Source organism: Drosophila mojavensis, unplaced genomic scaffold (assembly GCF_018153725.1).
Source record: "Drosophila mojavensis isolate 15081-1352.22 unplaced genomic scaffold, ASM1815372v1 contig_80, whole genome shotgun sequence".
NCBI classification, from domain to species: Eukaryota; Metazoa; Arthropoda; class Insecta; order Diptera; family Drosophilidae; genus Drosophila; species Drosophila mojavensis.
In genome coordinates this window covers 5,712,379-5,739,488 of record NW_025318906.1, presented here as the reverse complement: position 1 = coordinate 5,739,488, position 27,110 = coordinate 5,712,379, and the positions used below count along the sequence as shown (strand labels likewise).

At 38.1% G+C, this 27,110-nt stretch overlaps 4 protein-coding genes across 6 annotated transcripts in view; 2 read left to right on the top strand and 2 right to left on the bottom strand.

Moving 5' to 3' along the window:
* Positions 1-8: 8 nt before the first annotated feature.
* On the bottom strand, positions 9-5,762 carry LOC6578866 (putative fatty acyl-CoA reductase CG5065). Its single transcript, XM_002004729.4, has 7 exons — positions 5,604-5,762; positions 2,774-2,953; positions 1,727-1,820; positions 1,488-1,651; positions 635-1,420; positions 316-573; positions 9-258 (listed from the first exon to the last, which is right to left on the bottom strand). Exons 2-7 carry the CDS (start codon positions 2,938-2,940, stop codon positions 174-176), a joined length of 1,554 nt encoding a protein of 517 aa, XP_002004765.1. The 5' UTR covers positions 2,941-2,953; positions 5,604-5,762; the 3' UTR covers positions 9-173.
* Positions 5,763-9,023: 3,261 nt separating this feature from the next.
* LOC6578865 (FMRFamide-related peptides) lies at positions 9,024-15,884 on the top strand. Its single transcript, XM_002004728.4, has 2 exons — positions 9,024-9,223; positions 14,475-15,884. Exon 2 carries the CDS (start codon positions 14,487-14,489, stop codon positions 15,492-15,494), a length of 1,008 nt encoding a protein of 335 aa, XP_002004764.1. The 5' UTR covers positions 9,024-9,223; positions 14,475-14,486; the 3' UTR covers positions 15,495-15,884.
* A 426-nt stretch (positions 15,885-16,310) lies between these two features.
* On the top strand, positions 16,311-19,334 carry LOC6578864 (electron transfer flavoprotein-ubiquinone oxidoreductase, mitochondrial). Of its 2 annotated transcripts, none has more exons than XM_044010612.1 (6): positions 16,311-16,439; positions 16,652-16,722; positions 16,992-17,218; positions 17,284-17,855; positions 17,912-18,361; positions 18,426-19,334. In XM_044010612.1, the coding sequence occupies exons 2-6, from the start codon at positions 16,695-16,697 to the stop codon at positions 18,961-18,963; spliced, it is 1,815 nt and encodes a 604-aa protein (XP_043866547.1). In that variant the 5' UTR covers positions 16,311-16,439; positions 16,652-16,694; the 3' UTR covers positions 18,964-19,334. The 2 variants fall into 2 exon arrangements, with proteins under 2 accessions (XP_043866547.1, XP_002004763.1); XM_002004727.4 differs by having other exon boundaries at positions 16,311-16,455.
* A 3,682-nt stretch (positions 19,335-23,016) lies between these two features.
* LOC6578863 (myocyte-specific enhancer factor 2) overlaps positions 23,017-27,110 on the bottom strand; it is a 64,919-nt gene continuing 60,825 nt past the window's right edge. The window contains exons 8-12 of one of the 2 annotated variants that reach the window (XM_032729604.2): positions 26,917-27,015; positions 26,482-26,612; positions 24,941-25,637; positions 24,474-24,542; positions 23,017-23,510 (exon numbers count right to left, since the gene is read on the bottom strand). In XM_032729604.2, coding sequence (XP_032585495.1) covers positions 23,299-23,510; positions 24,474-24,542; positions 24,941-25,637; positions 26,482-26,612; positions 26,917-27,015 — 1,208 coding nt within the window. In that variant the 3' untranslated portion in view covers positions 23,017-23,298. The remainder of the gene's footprint in view (positions 23,511-24,473; positions 24,543-24,940; positions 25,638-26,481; positions 26,613-26,916; positions 27,016-27,110) is intronic. The other variant, XM_002004726.4, reaches the window with a different exon arrangement.

Sequence of the window (27,110 nt, the reverse complement as noted above, 5' to 3'; positions counted from 1 at the left end):
TATGTGTATTTTTGATTTGATATTTCAATGTTTTATTTTCTCCATTCAAAAACTTATTACTAAACAGCTAAACAGCACCAACTAAAGCTAAACAACTTATAGGCATACAAAAAGTAACAATCGGTCTTGGTTTTGGTCTCCAGCACTTAACTAAACTTAATGTGAAACTGAGTTTAGCTGGCGAAGAAACATCTATAGAGCATATATAGGATGCCAAAGAGCCACATGCACTTGAACAGCTTGTCCACAAACCACATGCTGTAAGCAAAGTTAAAAATTAATAAATGACGCTCATAATAAAATTTCAGAAATTACATTTTCATATGTCGCTTGGCCGCGGGTATCGATTCATCCGATTCTTTCAGTATTAAGCGACGAGCACACAGAACGCAATTGGTGAAATAGTCTATCAAATCCAGATCAATCTTCTCAATGACGTATGTTTTCCGTTCCTTATTATTCATTAACTTTCGTAATTTAACAGCTTCTGAATTATCAAAACTCCAAACGTTGTTCGCATAGTACTCAAACACTTCGAAACCCTTTGTAATGCGATTCTGGACCCGACAGAGACTAGGGATTCAATAAAATGAAATTTTAATTAGCCTAGCTATGCTTGATATAGTCCACTTACACAGGCGGATATCGGAAAAGCAAGAGCAACGCATCCACAAACAGAGCTGGCAGCCATTGGAAGAGAACCATGCAGATGTAATGAATGTAGTAGTTGGACTTCATGGAGCCACCTGGATACCAAGCCACGCCATTCAACGGCACCTTGTTCTCGATAACCCAACGACCCAGCTCAATAATCTCTGCCCAGGAGACTTTAATGTCATTCGAGGAGGTCATGTGGGCAACACGATTCGTGTGATCCGTGCCGGCCGTAATGTTGCGCCAACTGGCAACCAAAATGCCATTGACTGCCACATCGACGGGCAAGAAGTCACCATAGCCAGAGGAGTTGCAGTACATGGTGCGTATGACACCTTTGCCGGCGCCAATCAGTAGTCCCGTGGGTCCATTGATATTGTCTGTCCAGCCAGGAATGGGCTCCTTCCAAATGGGTATGACAATCGATGGACGCAAAATAACAGCTGGCAATTCGCTGAATTTCTCCACAACCAAAGCCTCGGCCAGGGACTTGGTATACGCATAAGTATTGGGTATATCGCCCAGAATCTTACGCTCGATAAGCGACACCTCCTCGTCGGTTAGCCACTCACATGCCTGAATCACCTGGTGAGGATTCGCCGGCGGATCATAGGGCTTCTCATACAAAGTCTTCACATGCAAATGACAATAGGCCGTCGAGCAGTAGGCAAAGAAATCCAAATGCTTCAGAGTGCCAGCCAGCTCCAGCATGTACTTAGTGCCACGGGTATTCATGAAGACGGCATTGCGCAAGGGCTCATCGAAGCTGAGATGGAATAGGAATGAGAGAAGTTAAGAAAAGGTCTGCAGGGGGCATATATCCATATGCCTACCGCACTGTCGCTGCGCAGTGATACACAATGGACACCTCGTTGCGCAGCGTTTCCAAATCCTTCTCAGAGATGCCCAGGCCGGGCAGCATCACATCTCCGGCTATGGCCACCACCTGGTTCAAGATGTGCTGTTCGCCGCGCATCTGCTTCACCTGGTCGAAAAGCTGGCCAATTGATAGGGTTGCATTAGCCTCGCATCCAGTTTTATTAATTCAGTTTCATTAGTCATTTTGCCTTACCACATTCTGGAATATATCCTTAATGCGCTCCTGCGAATCCTTGCCCTTCTTGGGGCGTATGAGCAAGTAAATGCGCTTTAGCCCACCACACGAGCTGCAAAAATTAATAACGCATAATCTCAGTTTATTGAGAATTATTGAGGTCACGTGTGCCGGCTGCGGCTGTTGCTACGGCAGCTGTTAGCCAACGCAGCCAACCAGCTAACCCACCCGCCCACTTATGGCCAAATTTAATTTATTAGACATGCCGCTTATTATGCAACGGCTAGTTTTTTATTCTAGGTTAAAGCACGCAGCTTTTATAGTCTAAACCTAGCCTAAGATACGAGCTATATTAACTTGCAGTTTATATCATTTGTATACCCTAACTGTGGGCATATTGTGTTTGTCTTGCAAGCGTCAAAAGTTACACAAATGAAATATACATTTAAAGTTTCGGCGAATGGCACTTAGTATAAACCCAAATGAATATCTAGAATATTAGAAGTTTCCTAGAGTATTTCAGCATCGGTGCCATGCAGAAGTGTTAAATGTTTTACCTCACTACAGGTTCTTTTTTTTATTTTTATTTTTTAATGTCTTTAGATCATAAGCGTTAAGTCGACTTGAATATTGGCATCAATCGGTGATTGAACTAAGCGATCATAAATTCTGTTTATCTAGCTGACTTATGAAACTTAGCAATGCTACCTTGAAAACGTTTTCCCGTTTTAAAATTTTGCAATCTTTCAATAGATCTTAATAACCAAACATGCATTGCATGTATTAACTATATTCACCTCTCATGGTGCATTGATCGATTTTATGGCAACGATAGGTACCAGAGTATTTAAGTCTTTGGTACTTAAACTCACATGTTTTTCCCTAGAAATTTCAAGTTTTTGTGTATATTAGATCATATTTATTTGCTAGACTTTGCTTTGGGCTCAACTAAAGGTAAATGTGAATCCCAAGACTCAGGTCAAGCAGGTGTGCCTATTAAAGTTGATATACATATACAAGTAAATAAGCTGAGGCATATTTTCGTTAGCTCCCCGTTGTACTCACCGCAATAGCTTCTCCACCAGCACCTTGCCCAGAAAGCCCGTGCCGCCCGTAATGAACAGGCTGCGTCCTTTGAAGCTCTCGGCCACGCGATCGACCTCGTTCTCGTCGACATGTCCGATCGTCAGGGTGCCCTCCTTCTCGAAATTAAATTTAGGTTTTGTCGACATTTTATCGCTAGAGCTACGAACAAGAATTGGGTAGAATTATAATTAATGTCCTCGTCGTGGCATAAATGGCGTTAACCAAGTGCACTATAATCATTGTTGATCTTGGCTGAGCGATCAACTGGTTTTCACAGAGCGAGTGGCTTATAAGCCAACTGCCCTCAATGTTAACTGCCAAGTGGTCGGCGACCAATTCGTCGATTGTCAACATGGCGACATGCTTCATGAGCAACTCAACGAACCACCAAGTCCAACTGGCCACAAATTTAACACTCGGCGCGCATGCTGCGTATACGCCATGCGGCACATGTGGGCCAATTAGCCGAGGCAGCTGTGGCGCAAAGCGCTCAGCCTGGCTGCCATTGATAGTGAGCTTGTAAAGTCAGTCGAGCGATTCCGCTAACGCCAAACTGGGCGTCGACTTGTTAACTGGACTGTGCGCATGTCCTTCAAAATCTAACGAAACCTGTTGGGCTATGTAAAGAAACTTCAACTTCATAATGCCAAAAGGTAATTGTAAAAAAAAAAAAAAAAAAAAAAAAAAAAAAAACAAACATAAATATAATGAGCTTTTACATAATTTATAAGAGCTGACATTAAAGATTCGTTTAGCTGTTGTTTTACGATCGCTTGATTTTAAAGATTTCAAATGGAAAGACTGTTAATAGCTTTAGCATTGGCCGACAAGAATGGCTAAGACGTCGGGCCAAGATCACAGCAATTAGACATGTTACGTTTTATGGCTCCGTTCGCTGCGAGAAGAATGCAGCTACAAAATAAAAGACTTAGGCAACGAACGTGTTTTGGAAAGTGATTTAATAGGCCCTTAGAGCATTAACAGCTGCTGCCACTGCTATTGGCCAACTGTTACACATCTCAGGCTAGGCTTTCGCTTAGCCCAGTTAAACTTTTAGCTGTAGGGTCTCTGATGCCAAGCCGATAAACAACAGCCAACACGATCGAAATTACTTTTCAAAGGCAATAGGGGGAAATACTGCAAATGAAATAGAAAATTATATATGTATGTATATATATACATATATAGGTAGACTACATTTCGCCAACGATCACAACAACAACACATTTATGCAAACGTGACGGGTCAGTCAAAGCTAAGAGGTTCAGAGCGCCTCGTTGACGTGCAACCAAATCTCTGGCGACTTATAAACAGATAAATGCATATACATATATCTCTATACGTGTCGACTGACATTCCGAAGCGATTTACATTGCAATTGTTGCTGTCAGCCTGGGCTCTCTTGGCATTGTTGCCGCTGCTTTGATTGCCGTTGAGAGGCTGCGCGTCGTCGTCGTCGTTGACGACGTCAGATGTGCATGCAACGATTTCCCAGATAAAACACGAATAAACAATATATAAGTGCTTGCAGCGAATCGTTTACAGACTCTGCCACTTGATGCTCTTCAAATCGAGATTCGATGAGAATTGTAATGCAATAAATTAAATTAGGCGTGATTTAAAGTAAGAGAAATAACAATAACAACAAAGAGCTGAGCTTGTCGAATCGTAATAAATGAGCGGTTTATTAGCAGGAGATTAAAGAGATTACTATATAAATTAAATGTGACTAGACATTATTTCTATGCGAATGCTTTTAATAAACAAAGCAGGAAGTTAATCAAATTTATATGAAAATTTCAGTGAATTTTTAAATTAAATAAATAAATTGTATATATTAAAAAAAATATATATATTATTTATTAAATATTATTATATAGTTTTTTAAGCTTTTTTTTTTTTAATTTTTTACATATTTATATTATTTATATTTATCGATTTGATCATTTTTTTATTATAAGTTTTTTATTTGTTTATAGTTATAAGTTTTTAATAAAATATTATTTTGAAATTTGTTATTTAAGATCTGTTTTAGATGTTGTTCATTTATAAATCTATCAAAATCTATATCAATTTTATTGACAAGAAAAACCGCCTTTGCGGTATTGTTTACGAATTGATTGAATAGATTCAGAAAACTGAAACGAAGGCCAAGTTGAGTTACTGATTGTTATATTAATATGATTCGGAAGAGACTGAAAGATATCGAAATCTATTGAGCAAGGCTTGCAGTATTAGGATAGAGTCTATTTACTTTTAAAGCATTTTTGTCACGGAGTAGAATTGTTAGCCTTCAATTAATAATTAAAAAAGCTACTACTTTATAAGCAATTCCAGTTTTAGTTATACAGTACATATAATAAGTAATAAGTAAACATAGCTTAAATTTTTATTGTCTAAACAGCTTCTGTTATAGAGTATAACAAAAGGCTAAGCTAGCAACTGGAGTTGGTGAGAAAACCCCACCTGATGTCATGGAGCACATGGGAATGCGACAGGTTAAGTATAGTTTTTGCCAAAAATAAAATAAGACGCCGACGCTGCTAACTTGTTCAATTGCAATTTTTTGGTTATTTAGCCAAGAGTTGGGCAACCAGTTTGAGCCAAGCCAAAGATGTCAATGCAAGATGGAAAAGCAATTAATATAAAAAATGCCGGGAATGTACTTAGATCTTATAAGCACTTGATATTAAATGAGAACAGGAGGATGAAGCACAACACTTTAAAATATTACAAGAATTGTTAACTGTTAATTTATAATTTTAGATTTTTTTTAGAACTAACTGCTTTACACATAAATTAAGCACACCTTTTTTCAATAATCCAAAATTCACTCAAAAGACAGTTATGTACTATAACACTTCCTAAGTATTAAGTTTTTTGTTTATCAGGATATATTTAGAATGTCCAAGCGATCTGCATTCGCATAGTCGTACGCGCGCTCTGAATGCCAAACACCAACTGAACAAACTCGGCTTGACAATTAGGAAAAGAGCCTCGCACTCAAAAATATACGACAAAAAAAAAAATACCAGCCAAATAGAAAACGACTAAGTGAATACGATGAGAAAAAGACTAAGCTATATAACGCCTTGTACATGTATTGCTTAGTTTATAACACACACGGACACAGAAATCGCCCAAAAACTAGCTGAGTGCACACGCACACAATCACACACACACTCACTGAGCGCCACACAGAGAGAGAGAGAGAGAGGCTCACGAGTATGCAAAAGACGTTGCAGTCGACGTCGTGGTCGCCGTTGGCGTTGGCGTCGCTGCCTAGCGGCTAAGCTTGGCTTCTCCCGGTCAGAGGTTCATGCAAGCAGATTTCTCAGCTTTGTTTTTGTTTACATTCGATAATTGGCTGTGCCCGCTCAAAGTAAACGATCAGTCGTGCGGCTGCTGCGCCCGCTGCCACTGCTGCTACTGCTGCTGCTCGGCAAAAGCTTCTTTCAATAAAGAGCAACAACTACCGTTGGCCATTGCTCAATAACTGTATTTGTTGTCGCCTCTGCTGTTTACTCTCAGCTGTTGTTGCTGCTTTAGCTGTTGCCTGCAGATTTCCCATGCAGTCTAGAACGTGATGCAACTGCAGCAGCAAGCGGCAGCAAGCGGCAGCCGCCGTCGGATTCGTTTGTCCGTTTTGAATTTATGTTTATAGCACACTCACGCGTTGCTGTTGTTGGTTTGGCAATGGTTTATGGCATACATCTTTATAGCACATAACGCATGCATAAAATTCAAGTGTGTGCTCGTTAATTAGATAGAATTGACCATGGCCAAAAGCGAGCCTGCCCGCCCCGTTACTTGTTAGTTACACTCGTTGACTCTGCACACACACAACACATAACTAAAAACAAACCAAACCAAAATCTTAACAATGGCATTGACATCAAACCCAACTCAACTAACTGAAACCTATAAAAATACAGAAAACAAGAGTTGCTATAATCACATCTGCTGAACAACTAATATGGTATATTAGCTATAAATATACTCCTGACATTTGGAGCAAACCTTTGTCAAGCGCTGCTTCAATTTGCTAATCAAGTTTTTTTCAATGATCATTATAAAATATATGTATATATACGATTATATATGTGTGTATATATTTTTTCTCTATTTATATTGTATGAATATTTCAATTATCAGTTGTGCTGCATTTTAAATACTCTTTAAGAAAATGTTCAAACATATATAAGACCTAAAAATAATCTACAAAATTATGAAAAGAAAAATGAATTTTGCTTGAAGATATAATTTCAATTATATAAGAAATAAATATAGACAATTATTTGAAAACATCTAAGAGCATTCTGGAGCATAAAAGCTATTTTAATATTTAATTCAATAAATATTCTTTAAGTATTCTAAAAAGAGTTTCTTCAGTAATATTCAGTAAAACACAACGTTTAAAGACCTACTGAACCTGTTTTCGAATGCAGCCCAAGCTGACCTTAAATTTGATTAGATTGACTATCTAATCAAAAGCTTTAACAATAGCATAGCAAGAAACTGGAAAAAACTAAAACATAAAGACTTGAGATTCGATATCTGCAGCACACTGACAATCTTAACTTCCTCTACTTCGTAGATCTTTTTTTCTTCAAAAAATGACGACTCACTGTAGGCTTACGGACCACCAAATGGGTGTCCACGGTCTCGGTCAAGCAAATGCTTTGAACTTGAGCGTTTGGGCATTGATGCAAATGAGCCTCAACAACAGGCATACATATTTATCAATGCAAATATACATATATGTATATGTATATGTGTACGTATATGTATATCTGTTTAGCTATTGATTTTTGAACGATCATAAAAATTGTAAAGAAAAGAAAAACAAATGAAGACAATGGTTGACACATTTGTTGCCAGTCATCCTCACCGACTGGGAGTGTTGCTCCGAAATGCCAACAACAACAACAACAGCAACAGAAACTAAGAAACAAAAAATCGAAAGACGAAAACAAATAGAAGCGACTAAACTTGGCCTTTCAAAGTGTGGCCGTAATTACAGACTTCCGCTAGCTGCAAACGCCCGCCCAGCCAAAAGAGAGAGGGGAGGGCAAAGCGAGTAGCTGAGAGAGAAGGGGCAGAGAGAGAGAGAGAGGAGATTGGGGGGATTGGGTTATAGCAGACGAATGGGACAACTAAAGGCGCCACAAGGTATCCCGTTACAGGGCCATAAAACTTCAATAAGAGCAACTGGCGACAAGGCCAAATTATAACGCATACGCACACGTAGCCAGAGTAGCTGAAGCTGAAGACCCAGCTAATTGGATGCGATAAGACAAAAGGGGTATGGCAGGGGTAGTTGATAACGCTGAGGGTGTTGGGGTATTGCTGCTGCCACAGCTGACAAAACTTAAAAGTGGGCGGCGCATAACAATTTGCATACAATTTGGCGCTAGAATTACCAGCAAAGCGGCGACAAAATGTTGCTGCGTCATTGCCAAACATACAAACATAAAGTGTGTGAGAGAGAGAGAGAGAGAGAGAGAGATATGTACATATTATACTGCATGCATGTCTGCCTGCATACAGTTAATAAAGCTGAAAACTGGCTCAAACAATAAGCCGCATTGTTGGCCATTGTGCTGTCGTCTGTCGTCTGTCAGCCATTCAGTCTGTCTGTCAACACAAACAAACAAATATATCAGAGCCAAAAATGAACGAAGAAGAAAAAAACAGGCAGGCAGTCGGACATTGTCAAGGCTGGCCTCTATCTGAAGCTTGCAGTTTAACTGTAAATAAATAAAGAATAAGAGAGAGAGAGAGTGAGAAAGGCAGAGAGATGGATGTACACGCAGACACATAGATTTGCTGCCAGCAACACATGTCCATAGCAACATTTCTGACTGCCTAGGGCAGCTAATTAAAAGAGGTGCGAAAAAAAAAAATAAATAAATAAAGAAAAAGGCAAGCGCAAGGCTGACGTGTGCTCATAGCTTGCTCTTTAACTGTAATTGAATAAAGTGTGAAGTGGGAGAGGGAGACAGGAATACGCTTAGCAACTCTTGCTTCACTCAACATGTTGCTGGCAACACTTGTTGCTTCAGCAGGCACTCGCAGCAGCACTCAGAGGCTTTGGGTGGCCAGGCCGCCCGCACATTATCCTCAACATCGGCTGTCGGCTGTCGTTTGTCGTCTGTCGTCTGTCGTTTGTTTGTTGTCGGCCGTTCGTGGACAGGTTCTATATAAAACCGGATGTTTCGCCAAACATCTGCACAGAACTGTTTCACTTTGTCACGGTCAACAAGTGTCCTGCCCCAAGAAAGCGCCGCACACACAGTGGAACAAGAGCCAGTTGCTGCGATTGGTCCGTGTAAAAAGTGCTTCGAATTGGTATTTCTTCAAAAGGAATGTCCATTTAATTGCCCAGCAATTATCGCTTAACTTGATATCCCCTATTCGGAAAGAAAGGTGAGTTCTTGACCTCTAAATATAGTGTATGCTGAGTGTGGCAGTGAAAGGACATTGATTGTTACCGTTAAGAAAGTCTAACATGAATTTGTCTCAAAATCTATGCAGAGCAATCGTACTATATACGATTTTATTGTGAAAATAAAAAGTAAATAATTTTGGTTATTCATAATCTAACAACAGAGCTAGAAGTGATTGAGAGTTTTAGGGAATTATACAAAATAATTATACAACAAATTATATTATTATAACAAACATTAGCTATGTTTCTTTGCTCTATAGTTTCTTGAGAAAAGTGATTTTTTAGTTAACAGCTTTGCTTGATTTTGCTATATATTTTATATAGAATAGGAATATCATGCTAAATCATTTTTAAATATTTTAAATATATAGCAAAAATAGTTGATAAATATTAAAAATTCTCTACAATAGTTTCTGATGCTTCAAATTAATTTAGAAACCTAAAAAAAAAATCATGTTATAAAACTTAGAGTATCTACCCATAGATAAATTCCATGAAGACAATCAGCTTTTAAATAAAGAAATCCATAAACTTTCTCTAATATTATACAATATCTAATCATAAAAGTTGTATACATTAAATGTAGTCTGTATAAGTTGCTTCAGAGCACCTAGTTTAATAGCCAGATGAGGCTTACGAGCTAGAGATGACGCACAGCATGTTTGATGTTTTGTTGTTTCTTGTTATAAAATTCTTATATAACATTAAATCTTAACTAAGATAAACAAAAGTTTTAAGCATTAATGTTCAAGTCTTTTGATTTTATTTTAAATTAAGCTTTGTTAATTGAAATTCTCAAAAACAGTTTCGCTGCGAATTCGCCTGCAAAGCAGAAAGCGTAGAAACTGGAGAGAAGTTAGTTTTGTGTGCTGTTTTGAAAAATGTATGAAGATTTTATTCTGTAGCTGATGATTTTGAATACTATATAAATATATATATATATATTAACTGTTATATTAATTTTGTACAATTTTTTAATGCTTTATGCTTTGTTTTTATTTATTTATTTAAATAAAGAAGTAATTAACAATATATTTGACAACACTTATTTCATTTTGATTTTACTCAATTAAAAAATTAGAGAAAAACGTGGAAAGAAAACTAAAGTTTAGCCAAAAAAGACTTAAAGTTGGTTTTATTATTATTTTAATAACACTAAGAGTTAAAGTCTTTTGGAATGATATTTCTGGCAAATATATTGAAAAGGGTTTACGAAAATATCAAATTTCAGTTTTGTTAGGCTGCACGCCAAAAGGCAAGTGAGCCCAAAGCACGTGCTACACTACATAAATACAGTTAGAGTTAGCATCCAGGTGGTAAATGACAGGCGGTACATAGTAGTAGTTGCCACACACAAACACACACACATACAGTTGGACTTAATGAAAGCAAATTGAAATGTTTACGGCTGCACTTCGGAGAGCAGCAGCCGCAGCAGAGCGTCGCTAGATTTTCATTTCCATTTGCCAGCGCAGCGCAGCTCTGTGGTTTTTTTTTTACCCGCTTTTCCTCACACTATCAAGCAGAGGAGGGAAATGCTTAGCCTTTTACCGGGTTTATGATATGTGCAGCTCAAGAACTAGCTGCGATGCGTGCAAACATTTTTGATTTATCGTTGACAATGGGAGCAGTTCACAGGAGCTACAGCTGGGAGCTAAAAATGTTGCAAATATCTGAGTGCCACACGGGGCAATCATTTGTCTTTTTACGTGTCAACGCTGAGCTGGCTGCCTACATGCCTGATAAATTACGTATTTAAATTTAGCTACAAGCCGAAGACACTTCAAATGTATCGCATTGCTCAGTTATGAAAATCTGATTAGAAATCAAAATCAGACAAAGAGATAAGAAAAGAAAATGAAAGCGAAACATGCAAAGTTTCAACTTTCATATGACAGCTAAACGAATTAACGAGTGTGTGTGTGTGTGTGTGTATTGATATTTGATACATGTGTTGAGCCACGCGACGTATGTGTGATGCGGGATGGGTGTGAAATAATAAAGGTGCCGAAAAGTTGCGAAAATTTATGATGCATCTTCTTCTTCATCGTATCAATTCAGTTGCAGCTGCCACTGCTGCTGTTGTTGCTGCCACTGTTGGTGCTGCTAAATGCTGTTGCAACATGCATGTCGAGTGCATCATTCGTCATAAATCCGATGACAGTTTGTCTGCGCTTCGCTTCGAGTACCTCGATTCGACAGCGGACGCATGTTGCAAGCAACACTTTGCGGCATTCGAATACAAATAACCGCGAATGCGTTAGGGCCACATAGGAAGAGCGCAGGCCGAGCGCAGTGGGGCTGCTGACGGGGCCTAAGCAACGCTTGCCATTTGTCACTTATTGCCCCAAATGAATTGCGTCTGATTGCGCTTGCAATACAAACAACAGCAGCAACAGCAGACACAACAACAACAACAACAGCAGCAACAACAGCAATAAAGCATTAAATTTTCGTACTTTTATACACTTGTTCAGGCTATTTGCAATTTGGCATAAAATATATGCTTTATAAAGAGATAAGGATTATATTTGAATAATATATGAATAGAAAAGTAAAAATAAATATAAAATAATAATAATTAAACGATTCAATATATTGTCCACTGTATTATTGAAATCATCCACTTGCAATTCATTTTGGCAATTTGAACTTTTATTTCTGCTCTATTAAGCATCAAAGCCCTAATCTATATTAAACGAAAGCAACTTTTGAGCTATATAAGATTACTATATCATATATTTGTCATTCAAACCAGGCATAGCACGTTAAGTTTCTAATTAGAAAGTGTTTCCCAGCTTCCCTCTAGCATATTTTCTCTTACAACTTTGACTACTATATCATGAAGCTGTCATAGCAACACAACCCTTAACAAAAAAGTGTTTGTGGCTATAAATCTAAACAATATCAGATTACCACAACATAGGCCACTCGAACTATAACCTGTTAAAAAAAACCATAAAATCGATTCGGAAAATCATTTTAATTATGTAAAAACTATAGAAATCTGTGAAATTTACAACCTATGCCTTGACTATAGCCTAGAAGGTGACTGCCAGATGACTTGATACTATTTCGTTTCACTCACGGACAAGGGCTTCTTGCAGCCTTTCTTTTAGAAAATACAAAATGATATCGAAGCCTATTCCAAGTCTGTCTAAACTCGCTGCAACAATTATAAACTTCAATCAAAACTTAATTTACCCAGTAAAATGTAGTTGCCTAGCAACAATTTGTCAGTTAGGGTATTTAATCTTCATCTTAACATGATTTAGTCGTAATTTTTCCTTTTGCACAAAACTTTTGTGAAATGTAACATTAATGTGGAGTACGTAAAATGTATGTTAATGTGCAGCATTTGCCAGCTCAGCGCAGCTTAGGGTCAACTTGTTGTTGTTGCTGTTGTCGCTGCTGTTGCTGCCGTTGCTGCTGGTGTCTACGGCGTAGTCTGAACAAGTTTTTTAACGGTTTCTTTTCAGATGGCCTAGTCAATTTTTAAATTGAGCGATAAGTTGACCAACATCGCGCATATTAATGTCAAGTGAAACACGAAGCAAACTTTTAACTCAGTTATAAACTGTCTGTCCGAGTGTCTATACGATTTCCGAACTCTTATATGTAGCAACAACATTTTCAGGGTTTTTTATCTGATTAAAAATATATATTTAAATAAATATGCGTTTGCCGAGAATAGATTTATCTCCGATCTGCGCAAAAGAGTGTGAGGCTTATAGAGTGAATCAAGTTTTCATCAGCTAGACTAGAGGTTATTACGAGCATTACTTCTCAGTGACCTTTGGAGAGGAGTATTTATACGAAATATATTTATATTTATACCTAACGATATCTCATTGCTGAGTTCGCTAGGATTATTTCTTGTAAATGCTTTATTGATTCATATAAGGAAATAAAAACAGAAAGACAATGTAAAAATTGTAAAAATCAAGCTTAAAATGCAGCTATAAGTTTTTTTTCTCTTGGCTTCTGTTAAAGTACTAAACGTATTTTATTCCCAAACGATGCCCATGTCTTTTAACTAAAAACCCATATGCCTCTAAATAAAGACCAAATCATTAATTAATTTGTTGTTGCTGTTGTAGCAAATTCTGCCTCTAAGCTCAAAAGTCTGTAAAATCTTTACTCTGGATTAAAAGTTTCCTATATTTCCGTGCTGCATTATCAATTCTTGCTCAACCTATATATAGAATGTACATTAGAGACTTCGCGGAACTCGTGGCTCTACAAAGTTCTCAGTTGTGTCTGGCCTTTGTACTCGGCCAAGTTTTTCATAATTCTCAGCAGTACGCTAATTTACTGACTCAGCAGTTCCTGCAGCTGCAGCGCGTGGACAGCGCGCTTCACTTTGGCCATTTGACGCCTTCATCTGTGGCCGCATCCAAAACCCATAATCATTTGCATCACTAATAGGCTATTTCGCTGCTGACGAAGAGCGAAATGTTCATACATCAACTCTCTCCAGTTGCTGATGATGCTGCCGAAGCTGTGAATGCCCCTTCTACTCCCATTCCTACTCCTGCTCCTACTCCTCTTTCTGCTTTGTTTCTGCTGCCTTTATCTGCTGTTACTCCCTTAGCTCTGCTCCTCTCTCCGCTGCTGGTGCTGCTGCTGGTCTTCCTCCTGCTCGTCCGCCACTTCCTGCTCCTTCTGCACGCTGCGCCTGCTTAGCGCCTTTAACAAGTTGGATTATGGCTCTTAATGTGTGTCTATGTGTCTATGTAACTACGTGTGTGTGTGGGAGTGTGTATAGACTCATGTTGCTATTGTAGCTGTTGCAGGTATTGTTGCTGCTATTGTTGCTGTTGTTGCCTTTTAATGCGCTTGGTTAACTTTTTACGCGCACATTCATATTTCGCTCTTGGCATGGCGGATGGATTATCGCATAAATATTGTTATGGTTAATTAGCGGGACACTTTCGTCCGGCCCATGGCCAAGGCAAACAAAAGGCGTTAAGCAGCTGCCCGGCTACCGGAGTAGCTAAATCAACTTGTTGTACAACAACAACAGCAACAAGATGTCCGAGTTGTTGTTGTTGTTGTACTTGTTAAGTAAAATGAATGTGACCTACGCGAGGGCGTTAATGTGATTAAAACTTGTAATAGATAATGTAGCAAGTGATTTAAGTCAACATCTTATAATTATGTTATATGCTACCTTTACCTCCCACTCACCTCCACTCTCTACCACTCTCTCTCTCTCTCTCTCTGCAGCTCCTCTTAGCCATGGGCATTGCCTTGATGTTTCTGCTGGCCCTCTACCAGATGCAATCGGCCATACACAGCGAGATCATCGAAACGCCCAGCTATATAGAGAACTCGCTGTTGGAATCGGAGGAAGTTAATCCCAAGGCAGTGGAATCTGATATTTTGGATGGCTTAGCCAGCGATAAACTGGACCAAACTGAGCTGGAGTTTCGCTATCCCATCTCGGCCATTGGCATTGATTATAATAAAAATTCCGTAGTATTACGCTTTCAGAAACACGCCCACAAACCCAACTTCAAGTACGATCCGGACTACGATATCAAGCGCAAGTCTATGCAGGATAATTTTATGCGTTTCGGCAAGCGGCAGGCGGAGCAAATGCCTCAGGCGACGGGACCGGGCTACTACGAGGCTGCCAAGCGTTCGGGCATGGATCGTTATGGCCGTGATCCGAAGCAGGATTTCATGCGCTTTGGTCGCTCTCCTTCCGATTTTATGCGCTTTGGTCGCTCTCCTTCCGATTTCATGCGCTTCGGACGTGATCCCAGTCAGGATTTCATGAGATTCGGACGCTCCGATAACTTCATGCGCTTCGGCAGAAATATGAATTTTCACGAGGAGCTGCGCAGTCCCAAACAGGATTTCATGCGTTTCGGTCGTCCGGATAATTTCATGCGCTTCGGACGTGCGGCGCCCAGTGATTTCGAGCGTTTCGGCAAAATGGATTCGAACTTCATGCGCTTCGGCAAGAGCGTAAATAGATCGGGAGCAGGAACTGGAGCCGGAACTGGAACGGAAGGTGGATTAGCTAGTTCTTCGGAGTCCAAGCAGCTAAATAAATTGGATGGCAAGCAGCAGGGCACTGAGGAGACTAATCCCGTGGATAAGGCCATGTCGATGCTGTTCAATAAGCAGCAGCAGCAAGGTCAACAGGGTCAGGGTCAGGCTCAGAGATCAACTCATGATCAGCAGCAATTGAAAAGCGGCGAGCAAACCGAATCGGAGGAGCAATTTTATGAACCATAAATTCTCACACACTCAAAGCTGTAAATATTTAAAATTGGCCAAACACAACTGAAAATGATGATACAAATATATAAATACACCCTATAAATGTTGCAATAGTAAAAAAAACTATAAAAATACAACAAAACTGTACTTTGAATTTTTAATAGGGCTGGATTAAAAATTCATTAAATCTTTGCTCTGCTCAATAAATTTTGTCAAGCGATAAACCATACATAAATTATAGATATTCAAATCAAAGGTCAAAGGTCACATTTGAATACACAGAGACACTACAATGGCATAAAATTAAATCTAATATCGAAAATTTAAAGTGTTAAATGTAATTCCCTAAAATGCATGCAAATGTTGTGAACAATCTTTTAAATAAAGACCACTCGCTAACTAATAGTCGATTATCTTTTTTTTTTATATCTTAAAAGCCATAAATTAGGCATTGACCTTAACGAAAATGTAATTTAAATTAATAGCTTTGCTGCTGGCGCCATCTGTTGTGCGGTGGCATCAACCATGTAAACTCAGTTGCGCGCTACAATTGTTTCAGCTGTGCGCGATGTGGCAACGCCGAAGCAACAAGTTGTTAGCTAGAGGTGAACGCGTGCCAGCTGTCTGCAACCAGATGAATGTGTACAGGAATGCATATTTATAAAAGGAATTCAAAATTATATATATTGAAAAAGTAAATATAATAATTATGACCAGTTAAAAATAATTTTAAGTTATATATATAAGGTAAATTATAATTTAGTGCATATGATTTTTGTTTCTGCAGTGATTAACTATAGCAGTTGCGATATCGTGCACAATCGCAACACGCACTCAGCTCTAGTTTGAACAGCTGAATGTTGCGGTTGGCTTCTGTCGGCACCGACCCAAGTCTCGCGTTTGTTTGATTTACCTATTCAATCTGCATAGACCATTTATTAACACAACGAAATCTCAACGGTGAGGAACAATTCAAGTAAGTTGCAAGCAAAATAAAATATTCAATTAAATGATTGAATTTGTAACAGCCACAGCAATTGGCAGGCAAGTCTAAAGTCCAACTTGTTGCTTTGTTGGCGGAGGCGGTGGACGCGGCGCTTGTATTTGTTTTTGTTTGCTATCTATACTGAAATATATAAATAAATAATATTCTCTCTATATGTATATTGTAGATATTGCAATTAGATTAATACGCTGCAGGCTATAAAGGCGATAATGTCGGCTCTGTTGAAAATGCATCGAGGTGAGTTTAAGAAAAAACTGTTTATAAAGGCAACAACAAGACCATACAATTTGGCGATTACATAATTAATGCTGATGAGATTTTAGAATATGAAATTCATCAAATAATCATAAAAACGTAAGCAGTTTATATAATATGAGCATTTGCCAACTCTGTTAAATGTTCAGACTCTCTTCTGATTGGAGTTCGTATTGGAAATCTCATTGATTTCTTATCAGCTTATGCGCTTCACTAGTTATAAATGCATTTTTCTCTATAACCACGCCCAGTTCACAAGCTCTTTACGCCCGCCTTTGCGCGCAGCGTTTCAGAGGCAGCGAAATATCCGAAGATCACCACGCACTACACTTTGAATCCGCGGGAGAAGGACGAGAGATGGAAGGACGTGGACATGGAGCGTTGTGTCGAAGAGGTGGATATTGTCATCGTGGGTGGCGGACCAGCCGGCATGTCGGCAGCCATAAGAGCCAAGCAGCTGGCTGCTGAAAAAGATCAGGTGAGCTGCTTATGTCATAGCCGTCCAGATCGAACGATAATAAAAATTTTATTCTTGCTGGACAGGAAATCCGCGTTTGCGTAGTGGAAAAAGCCGCTGAGGCCGGTGGTCATATACTTTCCGGCGCTGTCATCGATCCAATCTCTTTGAACGAGCTCATCCCCGACTGGAAGGAGCAGGGTGCACCACTGAACACACCCGTTTCAAAGGATACGTTCTCGTTCCTTACGGAAACGGGCCGCATACCCATACCCATCTTCAAGGGCTGGCCCATGGACAATCATGGCAATTATGTTGTACGTTTAGGACACTTGGTCAAATGGCTCGCGGATCAGGCGGAGGCACTAGGCGTTGAGATATATCCAGGCTGTGCAGCTTCTGAGGTGCTCTTCCATGAGGACGGCAGCGTCAAAGGCATTGCCACGAATGATGTGGGCATTGCCAAGAATGGCGCACCCAAAGAAACCTTTGCGCGTGGCATGGAGCTACATGCGAAGACCACAATCTTCGCCGAGGGCTGTCGCGGCCATCTTTCCAAGCAGATTATGCAAAAGTTCGGCCTCAACGCAGGCAGCGAGCCACAAACCTACGGCATTGGACTCAAAGAAGTGTGGGAAATTTCGCCCGAGCGCCATCAGTGAGTTATCAAGCAAGGATATGCTAGAGCACAATTGGAACTTATTTTATTTATAGACCGGGCTTAGTGGAGCACTCAATTGGCTGGCCTTTGGATCGGTTTACATATGGTGGCTCATTTCTGTACCATCTAAATGAGCCCACGCCCACTATTGCCGTTGGCTTTGTGGTTGGCCTAAACTATAGGAATCCTTGGATTAGTCCGTTCCAGGAGTTCCAGCGCTTTAAGACGCATCCAAAGGTGCGCCATGTGTTTGAGAATGCCACACGCATTGGCTATGGCGCACGTGCCATCAACGAGGGTGGTTTTCAAAGTTTACCCAAGAAGCTGTCCTTCCCCGGTGGCTGCTTGGTCGGCTGCAGCGCGGGCTTCCTGAATGTGCCACGTATCAAGGGCTCGCACTACGCCATGAAGAGCGGCATGCTGGCCGCTGAAAGCGCATTAGAGGCTATCAATGAGGGCACACAGACCACAGCTGGTGTGGAGCCCGTAACTTATGCAGACAAGTAAGCTAGGAGGACCTTAAACTTATAGCTAATCGAAAATCTAATATGCATTTACCTTTTGTAGGATCAAGGAATCGTTTGTCTGGAAAGATTTGTACAAGGTGCGCAATGTGCATCCGTCCTTCCACAATCCTCTGGGTCTTTATGGCGGCCTTGTGCTCAGTGGTTTCTCCATATTCATGGGCGGTCGCGAGCCCTGGACGCTAAAGCATGGCCCTCAGGATCACGAATCACTGCAGCCGGCAAATGTTAGTCCACGCATTGTATATCCCAAGCCAGATGGCAAAATCTCGTTTGATTTGCTCTCATCGGTGGCGCTCACAGGCACCAATCACGAGGGCGATCAGCCACCCCATTTAACATTGAAGGACGATCGCATACCCGTCGATCACAATTTGGCCATTTACGAGGGACCCGAGCAACGTTTCTGCCCCGCCGGCGTATACGAATATGTGCCCAACGAGGAGGGCGGCAATATGAAGTTACAAATCAATGCACAAAATTGCATTCACTGCAAAACCTGTGATATCAAGGATCCCAAACAGAATATCAATTGGGTAGTGCCCGAAGGTGGCGGCGGCCCCGCCTACAATGGCATGTAAACTAAATGCCAATGCTGCAAAGAGATTTGTAGATGTTGTACCATAAATGCATTTGATTAGTTTGTAAATTGTAAAGAAAGCAAGATGGAAAGAAAGAGAAATACGAAATTCTAAATTCTAAATTACTCTATAAACAAAAAGGTTGCAATAAAACAAATAATGAGAATTATGAAAACTTTGTAAATGTTCAGTTGCCAAAAAGGTTTTTTGTTTGTTTTATTTAAAAGATCGCTACTTTTCATTTTGTTTAAAACATCAACTTAATTTGTAGGTAAATGTTTATGCCACAATCAATTTGTCAAAACCTTTCATATTCAGTGCACGGATAAAACTTGTTTATATAGTATGTATACAATATATTATAAATACTTTTTTTTTTGTTTTATTTTCCTTTTATTATTAGCTGCTCTCTTTTGTTATTTTTTTATGTTTCATCAACATTGTTACTAGTATTTTTTTTTTTTTAACATAAATACATTGATGATAACTATATGTATATATATTTATATAATATCGATCTGGAGCGCCTTGTACATATATATATAACTTAACTACTTGCATATCACTTAATTTGTAAAATATTCATTTCTCATAATTTTTGTTTTTTTCTTTTTTATTTATCTATTTATTTATTTATTTATTTTGCATTGTTTTTAAGACAGCGTTTTGAAGGTTTTATAAACTTTTAAACGCCTTTTTCTGGTACCCAATCATAGCTTATGTTTGTCATTTTTTAAAACATTATTTTTATAATTGAATCTGTACGTATTTATGTCTTAGTTTGTGCTCATTAATGATTGATTATCTTCTGGACAACAAATTGCAAATGGAACCACATACAATTAGCTTTAACACAAATACCTAATGCACATCAAACATTAACAACATTGAAGATGAGTGGAAAACAAAACTAGAAATTGAAATTATACTATATTAGGCTATATATATGGTTGATCCATAGTGTCTGCTTGTATATATATGTATACATTTATATATATGGTTAATGCATAAAGTCTTGTTTGCCTTTTAACACGCTTTGCTTATGTTTCTAATAGAGTTTCAGAATCTTAATCAGGTGCCCCATTCAAAATCGTCGTACAACAGTGCAATTTCCATTTATTCTTTAACATATTTAACTAGTTTATTTGATCTCAATTGAATTGTTTCAGATGACAATACCTTCCACGTTAATTTATTTCTATATTTATTTAAATGTTGTGGTCCCTGTGACCTATGCATCGCCTTGCAGACGTCCAGCTATACAGTGCACTATCATCGCATATATCATGTATATATAACTGTATATGTAAATCTAGATGTGTGTATGATCTCTTAAAGTATTCCAAATTTTCATATGCCAAATTGCCAAATTTTTACATTCCAATCATAGTTTTTCCATACTTTTTTGTACATTTTGTGCTGCTTTTTCCTCGCTACATAAATTTTTTATAGTTCTTCTTTTGTGTGTGTGTGTGTTTGTATTTTTTTAAAGCTTAGTTTAATTTTTTAATTTTTGTTTCAATTTGTTTAGGTTTGCATTAACTACTTGTTTTCTTTAAATAGCACAATTAACACCTGTATTGAAATATTTTCACCATCAAGTTTACAGTTTCATTACTTTTTTTTTCATATATTTTTTAACACTTATGTTTTTTTCTTTTGTTCATTTAAGAGGCACTGTTCTTAAGGCAACACACTAGAGAGTGAAGTTTTAGTATACCAAAAACAATATATTTTATTTACACTCAACTGAAAATATGAAAAACCGAAATGAGGAGAAAATTTTGTTTGTTGGAAAAGTTTTTGTTCTTTTGCAAACTATATCAAAATTATTATTATTATTATTTTTTTTTTTTTTTGGAACCGGGTTCAACCTAAGAACAGAAGATATCAATGGGGATGGGGGTACACTACATTTAACACTCACTGTACTAAGTTAGATTAATTGCAAGTACTTTCAAGTACTTGTAAGTAATTTTTGAGTACCTTTTAAGTATGCTTGACCATATATGGACAATTAATATTCATTCAAGTTTTTTTTTTTAATATATATTATCAATTTGTAGCGAGCTCCTTTTTTATGCACAAATCTGTTTTAAATTTTCAAAATTTTCTCTATGTATATATTTCTATCAATATATATTTCAAAATATTTCTTTAAAAAAAAGGAACTCGTACAAACTGTTTGTTTTCAATGAATTTTGCTAATTAACATCTCAGTATATTGCTAGAAAATATGTAGCTTTTGCTACTTTGTATTATATATATAAATATGTATGTATATATTTATATAGCTCAGTTTAGTTTTATATATATATGTATGTATGTAAAGCTTGTTGTTGTTCATCTTTGGGAAACCTGTAAAGTGTAAATGTTTATTGTTTTTGTGTTCATTTGTTGTGCATTCGGATCGTTAAATTTCGCGCTATATCAAGTATGCACAGCTGCTGCTACAGTCCGTAGCATACAAATAGAAGTACTATTAAATTATTTGCATACATATGTTGTTGTTTTTGTTGTCTTATTCTTCTCTTTTCTTTTTTTGTTTTTTCATTTTACATTGGGGCTGTATAAAGTGCAACAGGTCATGTAGTATCAGAGCAAATATTTACAGAGCGCGTTAACGTGTGCGTATATATCTATATATGACTGTGTGTGTGTGTTTATTTATATATACATATACAAAAACAAAATTTAAAAATGTGCAATTGACATGTACACAGCCACACCCACCGACATGTAGCTAGCCGTTTAAGTACTAAAAATAAAAAGAAATTGTTTATAATCATTTTTATTTAAATTATATTTTGTGTTTTGAGTTGTTGTTTTACAAACTGCATTTAAACTGTATATATATATATTGTAAAAAATACAAAAAAGAACTTAAGGCTTCATCAAATCGAAACAGAAATTCACGTGTGTGTTTTTTTTATTTAAGTTAATTACAAATTATGACTTCGTTTTGCTTACAAATCAAAGAGAATTAAAGTCTATCAAAATAAGGATTTTACTTTATTTTTTTTTATACTTAAAATAAAGTTTTTTATTTTGTAATTTAAGTTTAAAGTAAAAGTTCTTAACGCCCACGCAAAAAAGACTAAAAAGTGTAAGCTTAAATTCAAATCATAAATTATATTTTTAAATTAAACTGAGTCGTTGTTTTAAAATAATATATATATGTTTATGTATAATTTCTTTATTATAAATTTTATCTATTAATATTGCAAACTATAATCAACCGAAAATTCATAAATTGCACTTGAATCCAGAAAATTATTGCAATAATAGTTTTACAAAATTATAAAGAAAAAACATATTTTGAGTACATTTTCATGTGTGTGTGTGTGTGTCGGTGTGTATGTGTGTAAGCGAGATTTTACAATTTTGTAAAACTTGTTCATCTCTTATGTATAGTTATATATATATATATATATATGTATATGTAGTATATTATATATGACTTGCATGTATTACGTATATTTTAAGTGTAATTTTTAAAACTTACTCGAAACAAAACATGTATATATATTTTATATATACAATCATAATCGCTTGCAGTTGACTTAAGTTTAAGTTTTCTTTAAATTGATTTAAACTAAATCAGCTCAACACACTAAAAACTAAACGAGTTTGAAAACTTTACTAGCAACAGTTTTATAATTATTTGTTTATATATATACTTTTAATAATTATTATTAATTTTTTTTTTACTTTTTAAAATTATTAATTAACTAACTAGGGGGCGCTTTCAAACATGGCTTATGAATAATGTTTTTTTATGGGTTTGTTTTGTGTGTGTTTATTTAGATAACTTTAAATTATAGCTATTAGCAATACATATATACATATACATATATATATATGTATATGTTTATTATTATTATTATTATAAGTTACACATTAGACAATAATTGTAGATATGACACTGTCACTTGTTTTTCGCTTAATATTTAAAAGAAAACCAATAACAAAACTTTTCGCTTCCAGCTGACTAAAATTCATCAAAACTATTGCACTGGCCTGGAAACTTTACTGTGCTCTGTTCTTGTTGTTTTTATTTATTATTTTTATTTATTGTTGTTGTTGTTGTTGCTGTGGACCATAGCCCACGGCCAGATGTTGGCTATAGCAGTCATAGCCGCTGCCACGCCCATAGCTGACAGCCGTGTGGAACACGCGTTGTGCAGCACTTTCTTTACGTGGAGGCGGCGGCATCATGACCAGATCATTGTCACTGCTGACGGGCTTTCTGTTGCTACTGTGATGTTGCTGTTGCTGGTGTTGTTGTTGTTGTTGTTGTTGTGGGTGTAGCTTGTAGCTGGCGCCACGTGCCGGCTATGTACCCCAGCCGCCAGATATTCTTGGCCTTTTGTGATTGGGCGCATCGTAGTCGCTCAACTGTTGCTGTTGTTGATGTTGCTGTTGTTGTTGTTGCTGCTGCTGTTGCTGCTGTTGTTGCTGCTGCTGCTGCTGCTGCTGCACGGCAACCGCTTGTAGGCGCACATCCTGCTCGCCATTGGGCGCACCTGCGTTTAAGATAATAAAATCTGTTAACTTATTAGTTGAGCTGCACTGATTGCAAATGTGTGTGGCACGGGCGGGCGGCAGGCGGGGGCTTTCATTTGTTTAAAGCCAGACGCAATGGCATTCAACGCCTGGCAACTCATGTGTGAGTGTGTGTATGTGTGTGATGTCTATATGTATGTTTTTTGTGTGTGTGTGGGTTAAATGAGCGCATATGTTAAACTCAGCTTGGGTAGTCAACTAGCATAAGTTAACTAATGGTTAGTGAAAGTAATCAAAACAACAAGGCAGGCAAATATTGTTATATTTTTTCATTTTTTTAAAACATTTCTTCAGTGTTGTAAAAGATACAAAAGTTGCTTGATTTTGACAATTTGGTCTGTTGAAAAGTATGGGGAAAATCATAAAGTGATATAGAAAATTTTGGCTTAGAGCTGATAAACAATCGATTACCACCGATAAGTGACGTATCGATAAGTGAATTGAACGGCTTTCAATCCGAAATTGATTGAGTCATAAATCAAACGAGTTTAGAATTTTAATATTGTAATTGTTGAGATTATGGATTAAAGACCGATAAGATATATAATCGAAAATGAATCGATTTTTGAAGATACTTAATCTATTTATCCTATGACATTCTCATTTTTAGCTTATAATCTGCCACAGAAATGCCAATCGACAATTTCTACTTCATTTATCAAATCCTTAACAATTATCGACAAGAGCAAATCAACAATGATATTTCTGCTATCAATATTATTATCAATATGCCCATCAGCTCTATTATGTGTGTATTGATGAGAACTATTCAAAAAGTTGTTCCAGGTGTGTGAGAGTAATGTATGAAGAATATATGTTTGTATATGTGTGTGTGTTCGTGTATGTTCTCTGTATGCAATTCGCATATTTGTATGTATGTATGTATGTATGTATGTATGTGCTTATGTTTGTTTGTGTGAGTGTGTGTGTTTTGGCCAATTTACCGGCAAAATTCCATCTAGGATTATGTCCCATAAGCGCGCGGTACGGATATCCTTCATACTTATCATGCCCTAAAAATTGTCATATAGTTGTTGTTGTTAATTGTTGTTGTTGGTTAATCAAAACGAACAAAAATATTGTTTTGTGCGCCAGCAGCAATAGAGAAGTAGAAGAAGAAGAAACGATAAATAAATGCGGCTGCACACACTAGAGAGCGGCATCAGCGGCGTATGCGTAATATTATTACGAATACGCCGCGTGAGCCACAGATTAAATTTAGTTTCATTTCATTTTCATTTTCTTTCTTTTTTCTTTTTGCATTTTAGATAGCATTAGAGTACATGCCGCAAAAAACACGAAAACTTTCTAAATTAGTAGAAAAACAAGGTCTTTTTTTTTTTTTAATGCAATTTTCTTGCGGATAAAAGCTGATAGGAAAATTTGAAATAAAGAATTTCGCTGGACATACCTGGTGTCGGTGTTATGTGACCTGTTGAGGAGGGCCGCGAATTGGGCATGACCAGATGCTGTTGCGAATGACTTAGGACGCTCAGATTGGTGGCCTGTTCCGCACTGCCATTCGTGCCGCCGCCACCACCACCGCCGCCTCCGCCGGACGTTAAGACCCCGGCACCGCCCAACTGTGTGATGGCATTGATGGCTGTTAGGACGCCCGCTGTTGAGACATTGCTGCTGGTGCTGCTGCTGCTCGAGCCACTGCCCGTGGAGCCGTTGCTGTTGTGCTGATGGCCACCACCGCCACTGGCACCGCCGCCACCGCCACCACCGCCGCTGGCAGAGAGATCACGTGGCGGCGATTGCGGTTCCGCTTTGACCTTGATGGAGACGGGCGAACTGGCGGGCGGCGGTGTGCTATTCGAGACAGCCAGATGCGATAGACTGCAAGGCAGATTATGATGTTGGTCGCCGTTAAGTGTTTGCCTGCTGGGGCTGCTGCTGCTGCTATTCGCCGGGCTCGGGGCCTGGACTACCCACCTAGTGTGCTGCACGAGACCCTGATGCCACTGCGGCAGGCTCATTATGTCCGCGCTCATCGCACCCGATTGCGAAAAGTCCTGCGCCCCAAACGTATAGCTCGCCAGCGGCGGCATCGGTGTCTGCAACGTCACTACCGGCGTATTCAGTGACGTGTGGCTCTGGCGCTGCTGCAATTAGCCAAATATAGATTAGTGTCTCTGAATTATGGCTAACATAGAAATGCATCAGTAGCAATTGTAGTTGAAGAGAATCTACTATGTATTATTGCTAGTATAATATTTATCTTAACTTGATATAGCTAACTGCATAGATTGTGAAATATAATTTTGGATTGGGATTTTGAAAGGATAAATTTACTATACATAAATTCCATTATCGTAGCACTCCTAAATTTACTTGATGTAAATACCTTCATATATCTAAATATCTTACTCTTAAGCAATCTACGCAAGCAACTTCTCAGCTTCTTTTTCACCCTGCTTCACTCTTCAGCTATTCGTAAATGTATTGCATAAGATATCTTACATTATTCAGTGTTGCATAATTCTAGTAGCTTCAAGAAGAGCTTGTCATGAATAGGCCTGCAGGGAGCTGTGAGCTCAAATACATTATATAATAATCTACGCTGAATGCTCTTATGCAATGTATATCCCATGGAATAAACGTCACTCTAAGTGGGTGTACATGGTTAGTGTTGTATAATACTATTATTAAGTAACTAGTTCATTGAATGGTGTTGTATAACACAACTAGAAAGCAAGGATATAGATTATAGTTAAAGTTCGTAAATTTTCGCAACATATTAGTTTATATAACACAAATTTTAAACACTTTTTGCTGTACTTATATACCCTAAACAGTGTTGTATAAGAACATTATTACAGCACGTAGAGTACAGGCTAACACTAAAAAATTTTTCACTTTTCCTACCCTAACTGCAACTTAATAAGTCCACATATTACTTTCTGTTTTCCAACACTTAGTTTAGAGCTTAAATAGAGCACAACTTACATCTGCATAGGCAACATCGTCCGCTGTCGCCGACATATTCGGCGCTATGGTGGGCGGTATGACGACACGCAAATTGGAAGCTCTGCCATTCTGGCTGCCCGGCGATTGCTGTTTAATGGGCAAATGATGCGCTGCAAGCATTTTGTATATTAATTGTTAAGTACATATATCAGAGATTAGGCTGATGATCCACCGTACACACTGTGATTAAGTGCGCCCAAGTGGAGGAGACAGTGGGTGGGGTGGGGACAGTAATCAAGAGGGGGCGTGTAACAGTTGACTAAAAACTCAGCTAATTGTATGTGTTATGTATGTGTGATATGTGTGTGTGTGTTTGCTTGGGTGTGTGTATGTAAGTGAGTAAGTGTCTCTATGTGAGTGTGTGTGTGTGTTAGGTTCCCTTATTGTAATATGAATATTGTCAATAATGCCCACCTATGCCAGGACTGGGACCTGGACTGGGTGATCCCACAAGCGGCGAATGTGAATGTGGATAACCGTTTGACATCTCCAACATGGTACCCGATGGATAGACTGATGTATGAAATATATAAAGAATATATAGATATGCAATAGTTTTTTTTTTTTCTTATCACAATAGAAGTGGGGGAAAACAATATTGAAAATCA

What these genes read in the sequence shown, in the direction of transcription:
- LOC6578864 (XM_044010612.1), top strand. Translation starts at nt 16,695, where the DNA reads ATGTCGGCTCTGTTGAAAATGCATCGAG. An exon ending in TCTGTTGAAAATGCATCGAG is followed by an intron (nt 16,723 to 16,991) that starts GTGAGTTTAAGA and finishes AACCACGCCCAG; the next exon opens with TTCACAAGCTCTTTACGCCC. An exon ending in TGGCTGCTGAAAAAGATCAG is followed by an intron (nt 17,219 to 17,283) that starts GTGAGCTGCTTA and finishes CTTGCTGGACAG; the next exon opens with GAAATCCGCGTTTGCGTAGT.
- LOC6578865 (XM_002004728.4), top strand. Translation starts at nt 14,487, where the DNA reads ATGGGCATTGCCTTGATGTTTCTGCTGGCCCTCTACCAGATGCAATCG.
- LOC6578866 (XM_002004729.4), bottom strand. Translation starts at nt 2,940, where the DNA reads ATGTCGACAAAACCTAAATTTAATTTCGAGAAGGAGGGCACCCTGACG. An exon ending in AGGATATATTCCAGAATGTG is followed by an intron (nt 1,652 to 1,726) that starts GTAAGGCAAAAT and finishes TCAATTGGCCAG; the next exon opens with CTTTTCGACCAGGTGAAGCA. An exon ending in CACTGCGCAGCGACAGTGCG is followed by an intron (nt 1,421 to 1,487) that starts GTAGGCATATGG and finishes ATTCCATCTCAG; the next exon opens with CTTCGATGAGCCCTTGCGCA.